The sequence below is a fragment of the Mercenaria mercenaria genome, chromosome 5, assembly GCF_021730395.1.
Source record: "Mercenaria mercenaria strain notata chromosome 5, MADL_Memer_1, whole genome shotgun sequence".
In the NCBI taxonomy this organism is placed as follows: Eukaryota; Metazoa; Mollusca; class Bivalvia; order Venerida; family Veneridae; genus Mercenaria; species Mercenaria mercenaria.
Genome location: NC_069365.1, coordinates 45,139,579 through 45,151,805, shown reverse-complemented (window position 1 = coordinate 45,151,805; position 12,227 = coordinate 45,139,579). Strand labels below are relative to the sequence as shown.

At 31.7% G+C, this 12,227-nt stretch overlaps 1 protein-coding gene across 3 annotated transcripts in view; it reads right to left on the bottom strand.

Moving 5' to 3' along the window:
• The window catches only part of LOC123557070 (carbonic anhydrase-related protein 10-like), a 74,194-nt gene that overhangs the window by 51,586 nt on the left and 10,381 nt on the right, over positions 1-12,227 (bottom strand). For 2 of the 3 annotated variants that reach the window (XM_045348283.2, XM_045348282.2), the window contains exon 2: positions 970-1,105. In XM_045348283.2, coding sequence (XP_045204218.2) covers positions 970-1,051 — 82 coding nt within the window. In that variant the 5' untranslated portion in view covers positions 1,052-1,105. Of the gene's footprint in view, positions 1-969; positions 1,106-5,029; positions 5,759-12,227 lie in introns of those variants that run through there. The other variant, XM_045348281.2, reaches the window with a different exon arrangement.

Genomic DNA, 12,227 nt, shown 5'->3' with positions numbered 1-12,227 from the left:
TATGCCCTGACTTATTTGTTTTGCTATGGTGCTTACCATATGTTATATATTTTAGCTTCTTCCGCCAGACGATTTTACCTGGTGATGTCATAACCCGGAAGTACAATGCCCGAGGTTCACTTGTCTTCACTCGCCTGGATGTGATATTCCCAGCGCAGAGCTTTCGTCCCATGGTTGTGCCGTAAACCGCAAAGACGATGATTTTTGTTATCCTCTGAAGTCAGCTCAGGGATGCAATCACCTACCACCATAGGGAGCCAACACGGAATCAACGTATTCACGGTTTAAAGGGACTGTATTTTGAATTTAGAAGCTATGTTTTGTTTGTGCTACTTAAAGTTCACAATTACATTAAAGACCTGTGTCACGTCAGATTAGAATGGACTATAAGAACTTTTGTATCTAGAGATACTGAACTTTTTTTTTTCTTTCTTATAATCAGTTTTTTTTTCTTTTCATATCTATTCATTGTTAATAATCATCTTATGTAAATAAATTTGTAAATATTGTAAAGGGTGTTGATTTGTTCTGATGGTTACTGTCGCCGGTACGGCCTTTCCTGTCACATAGACACCGTCGTTTATATGACTGAAAACTTGTTGAAAAGACGCCAAACCCGAACACACACACACACACACACACACACACACACACAAACTATAACAAAGAGAAAAAAGCACGACTTCACGAAATTAGTTATTACTAATTTCATTTCTGTTGCCACAATAATTGATTTTAAGTATAACGTAATGTCTATGATAACAGTTTACAGGATATTGTATCTGTTACAAACCTTACACAATGTCTAGTATCCAAAGCTGAAAAATTCGTATTATAATTGATAAGTTCTAGGAATTCAAGCTGAAGGTGAAACAAAATTACTCGTTACACTGACCATATCGGAAATGAAAATAAGGCAGAAAAACAATACCAAACATTTAAAGTTATTGTGAATTGTAAAAATCTTACCTGTTTTCAATAGTGATAATGTAATTATCACAGAAGGGCTGCTGAAACACGCTGTTACATAAGCTTTAACTTTGAACATCATTGTTTTCAGTGGATTACATTCACCACGAAATCTTCTTTATATCTCAAACCATATCTGAAATATCAACAGAACGGCCGTAGGTAGCTGGTTCGGTAGTTTCTATTTTCATTCAACAGTGATTACAACATCAGTTTAAGATTACAATTTAAGACAATTGTAGTCATAGAACTATTATAGCAGGCACAGTTTCTTAAGTCTGTAGTTTTGACAGGTAACACAATGTGCAACAAAATTTACATCTAATACTGGCTTAAATGGATCCTTTTAATATATAAACGTTAAATGAACACAATCATCCCAAGGGATCAGATAGTATGGCAACATTTAATCCTTGAACAGAAAGACGTTTGCAGCCGACACGCAGCATTTAAACATGTGTTTATACCTGAACAGATAAAACAAAACACATAATATTCATCATGACTACGAAACAGGCACAGGTCACTAATTAAAAAAAACTGTACCCGAAAGTTTTACTGCGTTATATAAAAACTCTCTGGATGGAGGGACTAGTGTTCTAAAATATTTTTATATGTCTTGAAAATAATTACATGCACTATATGTGCAGAAGCAGGGGTTTTTACTAACTTAACCACACAAAACGGTCAAAAAAGTGAAGCAGTTGTTCCTTCAAAAATCTTTGACACGGTTCTGTTAAGCCGAGAATACTATATATGTACATTCTACCTAAATTATGATGGTAATTTGTATGAACCGCACAGAAAGGAAAGGCGCTAAAGTTATGATATCGTTGCTTAGTGATAATGTGCCGCTGTTATGACAATAGTCCACTTGTAGTCAGGTAGAACGTCTTTATTGTTCTGTCTAGTGAACAGAATGACCGGAAATCTGATTATAATGTTAAATACAACAAAATATTCAATTTGTAATAAAACATTGCTTATAATATGAATGGAAAGGATTGGTAATGTGAATAATGTTAGTATAAGATATGAATATATTTTTTCATGCGAAATGAGAGACATAATAGGATCATAATAGGATTAAACCTGAATCGCTTGCCATTCTGTATCTTAAACAAAATGCCGTTTAACGTTTCGGTATATTGGGTTTCTCCTAGCTGAAAGCTTTATTAAATATTGATGATTGGTAAGAAATTTCATTTTTTATTTTTTTATTGTTCATAACTAAGCTGACTGATCAGTTTTGTTTGTTAGTATTGTTAAGATATTATTCAGAGTTTTATTGTTAATTATAGTCATACATGTAATGTGTATGTTTGAAAGCCCTAAATATAATAGAAAAAATTCCAACTATTTTATGTTTTAGAGAATTTATTGGCATAAAGTGTTATATTCTATCTTAATTTACTTTGATGATCTTTTTAACATTATTACATGTACAAGTACTTTTATTTAATTTTATCTACGACGCCCACTTCGTCAGATCCCTTACTTACACTGTTGCTCTTTGTGGCGGCTGTAAAAAGTCATCCCGTACTTGAAATCAGTTTAAATCTGTTATATCATCTGGTCCTTTAGGATCATAAATAACACTAGTTTTAACTATAACAGAGTTAAGCTTAAACCGGAGGGGTGTTGCACATTCTATTACCTCTCATGAGCAGGCTCAATCAATTCGAGTCTGCTATTATGTTTCTTGGTTGCGTTTTGTGCTTTCAAAGGATCTTTTTCAAAGATTATATTTACATCAAAATGTAAAAAACTGCTAACTACCCTACAGAATTACAGTTATGTGCAATAGCGAAAAAAATCAAAAGAAATCAAGGACTTTCTCTTCATTAACGGCTTTTTTCCATCATGCATATTTCATGAGTACTTACATCAAGTACTGATTTATCGAGCGACTTTGAAAGACACAAACAGTATACGGATGGTTTTAATAGTCAATAAAATTAATTAAACGAGAGAACGTGTAACTTTATGGGCTCTTACTTTCTTTAATCTAGATAAACTTTATTGTGTTTTAAAATATTAGGTTTATAAGTAAAGACTCTTTTTGATTGATGTAGTTTGTTCAAAGGTACACGTAAAAATAGATAGAAAACAGTTCTGTTTGTGTGACGTTATTGTTTAAACTTTGTTAAAGTACAATTTGGAACAATGATATTAAACTCTAAACTCCTAAGGTGTCCTTTCTGTCTTTGTCCCGACAAGAGTATTCTATTCTGAGCATTTTGTAACATATACATATTCATTAAATATACTTTATAAGTTTGACTTCATTATGCTTTATTTTACTTAATATTTGAGTTAATATCTTTAAACACTATTCGTCAATGTTAACACTTCTATATTCTATAATAAAAGAATACAGTATTAGAGTAAGAGGAACATTTATTCATAACAGACGACCATAAGTTGAAACCCGATTTATTTCATTACGCTATAAAATATCAAATTTATTTTCGCAACAGGAATTACATTTCTATGGAATAAAAATTGATGGTGTGAGAGTTTCAATTAAATCAAGGTCTTATCGTTAGTTTTTCGTAGTGATTTCATACTCCGCAAGGTGTTTGTGTTTAATTTGAGCTTTTTTTCTTGTGTTTCTCAGAATTTTATAAGATATAGTCCTGTAAAGTTGAAACTTGGATTCTCCAATTTAAAGGTACTGGGCGAGCGTTTTACACTGAGGTAGACACATTTCAACATAAGATAATGGTTGGTTGGTCATGAGTCATATACTTGTACACGTATATATATAAAGTACATTTTATATACATTTGGAGAGAAGCCAATTACGTGCAATGCAGTTTTTCTTAATTCATATTTGTTATATACCTTCAACGCATGATTACGTGTAGGCAACCACACACCGTGCCGTAAATACATAGGAATGCTGCTTCAAATTCATTTGTGAAAAATAAGTTCTGAAAGCTTGAATGATATACTTTGAAGGCAGCCAAAGGTTGAGAGAATTTGGACGTTTCTGATATGTTCTGAGAAGTTTCCTTCTTTTGAAATACGGCATACAATTTAGAACGTTTCATTTCTACGGTTTTGGCATTTTCACCGAATAAAAGATTATTATGCACTTTTTAAATGAACAATTCTCATTTGGCATCAGATTGTACTAAACACACTTTCAAACGTTTAAATTGTACGATGCGAACCTTTATCAGTCAAGCTGACTTTTCGTAAATCATGAGTACATTTCGTAATGTTCTCATATTGGCCTTTCTACCTCATATGTATTAATTCGACAGATTTACTGGGAAAATCGTTTGAAATTATTTATCTTTTAATTTTTTTTTTAGTGACAGAATTGTAAAATTTATGAAACTGAATTATTTCTTTTATTTTACAGAACAACAAATAAAGCTTAAAACACTGACTGAAAATGTGCTATTTTCTAATGTCTTATGAAAATTAAAAGTATTTCAATCATTCGAATTTGACAAAATCCCTTTCAATATAGTTTTCGTCCAACTAATACAAAACCTCATTGCATACACTAGTTTAACTTTAGTACATGTATGTATGTAATTTCACACAATTTATTCCTTTGCTTTTAACAATTTTATGTATGCTGTACAAGACAGAATTGGATGTTAGGGTGGCAAGTTCATTTCCACTGATTTATATGAAATAAATGAAATGCGCAATGATATAATTTAAAAATTAATAATGTTAAAAATTAAATTCATTTATTATAATTTATAATAATTTGAGAATTACTTAATAAATCATTTAACTGTGATAAAATATCACGAGTCTTGCTAAAAACAGTTATTAAGTAATTAAAATAACATATACATGAATATCGTAATTATCCTTGAAACAAGATGAAAATTGTAAGAAAAAACTCTTTGATTGTCAGTGTTAGAAAACTCACCATGGTGTTAGAAATATATATCTGAATGAAATCTTACTAAAAATTGGGCATGTTTAGACATACAATAAGTGATGAGTCTGTAGTAAATTTAATGCAGTCAACATATAACAACAAATATCTTCATGCACAAATATGGTGTTGATTATTTAAATAGCTTACCTGTTTTTAATATCGAGAACTCAAGTATCAAATCATCAATATTAAAAGAACACATTGCTGCAAAAACAAATATTTGAAACACTGTTACTACAGCAATTCCAACTTCAAAATGTAGAGTTTAAACTTTAATTAAATTAATGTAGTTTTACATCAGAAATGCCGGTGTTGTTGGATTTAATTTCCATTTAATTTTAATCATAGCTTTAATCAAAGCCTTAGTGTTCCTACTTTAGTACAGAGTTTCAACACTTTATGACCTTATTGCTAAAACAAGTATTTAACAAATCCAGCTGCGAAAAGTGGCATGACAAAACCAGTTTAAAGTTGTAAACTATTTCCGTAGTAATGCTTTGCCGCTTATACAATCCATATGATTTCACATTTACAGGTCTATAGCTTTAAAAATCTCACTTTAGTCTAATACCAAGCATAAAGTAAACATTAAAGATATATTTAAAACAAAAACAATTTCACTGTCTTACTCAGCTGCACTAATCCAGGTACCATCAATCCGCTTAAAATCCTCTAAAAAGTGTCTTTGATGGTTTTATTTCAATTCAGAATATTGCTTGTCTGCAAATAATCCTATTCTATAGAGTGACTCTTATTCGACAATTTCATTAGGAATATTGTGTCACTATTCTTTGTGTTAGTTATCAAGGGTTTGTGTCCAATCCACGTCTCTTGTAACAAGATCTAATGATCGAGAAAACCTTCCGATAAACCTACTCTCAGTATCTTCTTGCTCACAATTGACTGAATTTACTGATTCTCATTACGCGGATCAATTCAAGATCAAATGGCTGTTATTATCGTTAAACAAAAGATACAAAGGTACCATCACCGCTTCAGTTCTGTTGTTGGGACAAAAAGCGTACTTGCCTTTTTAATGATGAGACTGGTGTCTGATAAGTTGAACACTAAAACAGACTCTAATTCTTTAAGATGTTTAAAATCTTGATTTCATGCAAAATTAATTATTTCAAGGGAATATCAATGAATGCTCCCTTTTTATGTTCACATTTAGAACAAAGCGTGCGTTATACAGCTGCGTCAACTTTTAATATACAATTTATTTCGAACAATAACACGGGAATATCAATAAATTGATACAGCTGTGGTATTATACGTGGTGCGTCGACTACATCAGCATTCGCAGAACTTTTGTTTTGTCTTCAAAAAACTTGATAATGATTCCTGCTACTTAATTTATTGATTACAACGTCTCATAAAGTCAAACTATGTCTGGCCAATCTATGCCATGCAAACATTCATCTATTTAAATTGCTGAAAAAATAACATAAAATGCACCAAAGAATCAAAACATCGATGTCTGGTGTACAATTAGTTAGGCACTGGTTTTAAAATCAGTCAGTGTTACTTATAAACAGTGAATAGAATCAAATAGCTTAGATGTTTCATTAGGTAAATAGACTATAACATATGGGTATCTGTGAAATATTTACAATGTAGCTCATCCGACTACGAGCATACACACATACATTTGTTGAAGAAAATCAAAAGCAAATGTTTTTCTAGTCATAAGGCCATATCAACACTCGCTAAGAATTATTAACATTACTTTATCCTTGAATGATTTTGCTCAAAGGAAATTACAGTGATGTCTGCATGTCTGCAATTTATCTCGGAATAGTACTTGGTTATACAAATAAGTTAACACAGACTGCTGTATATTTTAAACATATCATACTTTGTTATCAAGAGTGTGTGTATTTTGTGTTTGTTTTCAGCACAGTTTAGAAAAGTCGCCTTTCTGACCAGTAAACTATAACCTTTCTAAAGACTAAAGGTATCCGATCCACAAATAGGTAACATTTCGATGCCTGGTGACCCCAAGGCTTTTGTTGAAAGAGTTGTGTCTGCTGATCAAGAATTAGTAAATAAGATGACCATAAATAATATGCATGAATCACTACAGTAATGTTTTCGAGGGCAAAACTGTAATAACTGGATTTCTATAAAGTAAGAAAATAAAAATACTGTAACTTAATTTTGTCATGTAATTTATAAATTTTTTTCAGTAGACAATAAATTTTCAAATGATACAAAAATTATATGTACTTACCAGGCATCAATATTTGATATATTTTAATACTACTGTTATACAGAACATGCTTATATTTGGATGGGATACCTTAATATATTTGGTTGAATGTCTTCTATATCTCTTAAAAATATACAGACATACGTAAATTGAAGTGCCTAATACACATATAATCATTTTTGCACCGTTAATTATTAATTCATAAGCTTTTGTCCGCGTATATCACATAAATACATTCTTTTGATCAGTAAATACCGAAGCTGATTTGAGAAAAGGATCCAAGCTGACAATTTAAAAGCTGTATAGAGAAATGTGTTCTATTTAAATGAAGCTACTTTATTTTTTGGAATAATTAACATTCAGGTATCGCAACCGTGTATATAAGCACCAATTCCTATCATACCATCCGCATTTTGCACTAATCAAGTTGCCACGAGTGTGAATGTTTTCCTTGAGTCGCCAGATATTCTTGTTCAGTGAGACTAATCTGTCATATATGTTTCGTTTGTCAAAAATTCTATCTAATTTATGTATTTATATCTTTCTTTACACCTTTCACTACAGATCATTGACAATGGATCGCAACAAAACAGCTAAACTTAATTGATTCAACTGCTGTACACTCATTTCACTTATTACAATTCTAATCATCGCATGACCTTTATCCATATTTTCACATTTACACACCGCAACTGAATTTGGGGAGTGCAGTAGAAAAATCAGAGTTTAATCAAATTCTACATTGTAGAAAACATTTCGAACCGAACGTGCAGAACTACCTAAATATATAATTTAAAATGTTTTCGGATTTAAACTATCGACCTGATAATTCGCATCGTACTTAGTTGCCACAGACAGCAAGATTCAATTAAATGTGTACCGAGTATCAAACTGGGACAGGATGTTTGTTATGTATTTGTGTTTTCTAGTCGTAGTTAATTTGAAATTTTTGTAGTAGGACATCAAAGCAAATGCATGCAAGCACGAAAATAACACCGCTCCTTATATACTGGTATCAATTTACAAATGGAAATTGTCTGTGAAGTGCAGCAGATGAATCATTAAATGAGAACAATACGTTTTATATTTTGACTCGCACTGATAGATTTCTTGTCTTAAAGGTTAAACGTGCTTTTCCGTGTTATTTTTGCTGCACATCTGATTGATTATACATCGATTCAATAATATTAAATATCAAACTTACAAGTACACCGCACTAGTGATGCTACTGTCAAAACATCTGGGAAGCCTCACCTTATAATTTTCTGATCAGTCGGTGTTCAAATCAAATTTAAAATATAAGAGGAAGAGTGGAATGAAATGAATCCTGATATAGAAGCTACGTAAAAACATAATGTATAAATTGTGAAGAGAAGGCTATTTTAATTCATAAATGTACAGATTTAATGATATGTTTTGATACAATGTTCGTTGATGTACGAACTACCTTGTCATATGAGACAATTGAATTGAATTTCTCAGACAAACAATGAATTGCACCTGAAAGTGTACATTTACTACAGTAGGATTTTTGAGTCGGCTAAAGGCTGAAAGCCTTTTGACGAGTCCTTGCTGTTCAGCGATTCTCTAAATGGACCGAATAACACGTGAAGGGATGTAGTTCCATTAGTTCAAACAGTTCACTGCATGAATGAAGTTAAGTTGTGTCAATTCCCTTTGCTATGACCAATATACGATGTAATCTGTCATATTTATGACTTGTAATTGAATTGTGCAATACTCGAATTTAACTCATTAAGCATTAATGTGCATTTTAAGAATTGCGCAGGCTTACAAAGCTTGGGTAACATCCAGCGAAAGACAAAAAATAGTTCCACAGGGCTCCAGATAAGATGCGTATTAGCGTAAATTACGTATAGAAATAATGCAAATACGCATGTCTAATAATTTCTAAGCGTATAAAAACGTATATAAAATTACAGAAACGCACACAGTGCTTTTTTAAAAACAAAATCTAAATCGTCTGGATGCGTTAGGTAACATAACCGATCAGCCTTAATTCTCCCACATTGAACGTAAACACGCATCGTATGATTTCTATAAACTTTGCGTGGGTTGAATTTTGCAGTCAGTAAACGGATAAATTATCGGAAGAAGAAGCTCTTACTGGTTTGTTTAGTTACCACTGATATTAAAAATGATTTTAATTCTTATTTTTCGAGAAATAAACAAATCGGCGAAACATTAAATTGTATTTTCTTGTAGTTTTTGAAATCGAAAGTAGATCGTCTATGTTTGGCTGCTTTCACCAAACGAAACAATTTTTTTATGAAAAGATTTAAATAAGAGGTAATTTAACCGTAAACTTCAATGTCAGATACTGCCAATTGCTGCTAAATGTCTTCGTATCATCACAATTTGTAAAATATATTGTTGAAACTGGAGAAAAGTGTAATCGTATCCGGATATAATATTTTGGGTAAATATCGAGCTGTGTTATGAAATTTTAAGAAAAAAACTAAAAACAAACTGAAACTGGTAGACTATACTGTCAGTACATCAATCATTAGCCGACTTAGGCCCTTCAGGCCTTTGATTTACGCTCTTTCTACAAGCAAAAGAAACAAGTGACAGACAAAACTTAAGGCTAACACTTAGTTCATACAATATTTAACTGAATGACTTTATGAACACTCTTCGAGCAGACGGACTTCCAAAACAGACATATAAACACCGCCTTTAGTTCTTTGTTTTGTAATATTTGGCCCATTTTGGGAATTTCTGTCAGCTTATTATTTTCTTCTCATAGTATCCTTTCATAATTGTGCATAATTCACAATAAAACAGATGTAAAACATTGCAAAACACAGGTATATCTACAATAAGTTTTACTGCTGTTCATGTCTATTCTATTGAAAAGGTTGCAGTTTCCAAAAAAGTACTCGATGTCTGTAAATTAGACTATATTCCAGTTTTCTTGAGCTTAAAATGTTAGAAAGTAACTTAGCTGTATAAATAATTGCTTTATGACGCCGAATGTTCTTTACTGTTCAGTTTCTTTCCAGCGATTGCGATACCACAATAAAAACAACCTTTAATATCATTATTTTAATTCACAGATCGGTCAATATTGACCAGTTAATTGTAATGATATTCCTCTTTAATTAATTTATCCGACCTTACATCCTGGTATTCTAAATAAGCTCTATTCTAATTACGGAGACTTTTGTCTGAATTACATATTTGATGTCAATGTCATTGCTATAAAAAAAGTTAAAAAAAATCCTGTAGTAATGAATTATTCAAACTTCATAACACTTTTGACGAAAAAACAAAGTGAAGGCTAATTACAGGGAATAGCAAAAAGCATTTCAATTTGTTTATGGAAGAAGAAAACGGAGGTGATTGTGTCAATGCAAGTGTTATCAAAATCATTTAGACTAAGTATTGTTTCTAATATTTCACTGAAATATCTCAACATTTGGCAGCGAAGATGAAAAAGTAACAAGTACGAAGTAAGAAAGTGAATGAATGGTTTACAATCACAATACAATTCTAAAACTAAGATGAATTTCAAGTCATTGTAGCAAAGTAGTATACTGTTTGTATCTTTAAATAGACAATTAAACATCAGCATTTTGAACAAATCATGGTATCTGCATATGTTTTTGACAATTCATGCGAAATGCAAGAAAGAAGTATTTTCAACAAATCGTGAAATATATTTTTAAGTTCATACAATATATTATGGATCTATAAGAATGGGCTAATGGTTAATCAAAACTAGGTAAGCTTATACAAAACAAACAAAAGCTATGTATTGAATTAATATCTACATCTAGATTAACGAAACTTGTCACCAGCTCAAAAGTGAAAAACTCAATTAATACGATGTTAACCATGCAAGCATTTGTATTAAGCACAACTGTACTAAACTGAACATCAATGAACTTATTACTACATGTCATGGTTATCTACAAATATATGATTTCTTCATCGTCTTTAAGACTCGAGGTGATTTATCGTTCATTCATAGTTTAGTTTGAAAACAACCATGGAAGAATCTGTTCGTTATTGTAATGAGTACGAGCTGTAGTGAGCACACGGTTTCACTTTGTTGAAAAATACTGTCATTAATGTATCAATATGAATCAAGTCTTAACTGAAATGTTAACTCCAGCTTCTTTAAACGTGTGTGACACCAGCGATCGTCATTGACATGCCTGGGTATACCCCACTTTTTATGATATGTGGTAGTGCATGTTTTAGTCTTCTTTATATTTAAAGATTGAAAGAGAAAAAAATTAAAAAAAAAATATAATTTTGCGTTTTCTGTCCAAGAATGAGTTATAAGTTTTTCACGATCCACCTGCCGTCTGAGATACTTGATATATTACATGTAAAATCATATGGCTCTTGACCAAAAACACTGAACGAATTAGCAAGCCTATAAACGACACGACTTATTACGATAATAATTGCGTAGTTTCTAGGTTAGTGACACAATATGACAACTGAAACACTCTCAGGAGAGTATCAAATAATGAATATTTATATTAATTGTAAATAACAAATTGAGATCGTATCATAACCAAATCTCGTTTGAGGTACTTACGGAAATTCATGCATTTAGAAAATAATATCCATTTAATATGGTAAAATGAATAGATATTTCAAGATTTCAAGAAACGTATATTTGTACGAAAGTAGAGTTATTACAGAGCAGGTGGCGAAATGTCTGTATACAATATAGCGTGAGATCTGAAAATATTAAGTCAAATCACAAACGACTGTATAGCACACATGGAAATGATAAGCATTGTTTTACGATAAAGCGGAAAAATTCAACGGAATAAGCTACATCACCAGGTATATCCAGTAACGCCAACATGCGCAAATATCAGATATAACACTAGAATGTGCAACTTAATGGCGGAAATCAGCGCCGAAGGATCACATGGTTAGTAAACTGGTCAATATATTTTGTACTGAACAGTGTGGAAACAACTGAATTCGCATATACGGCTGCGACGACATTGTGTTTCATTAGGCTTTAAGTAGATACTTTGGAAAATTATTGGTTTTCATGATCATTTGTGAGAATGACGACCTGTGAACCGTTTTGAGGGCATATTTTATGTTTCGTCGGTATACATTGATACAGTGATGCAT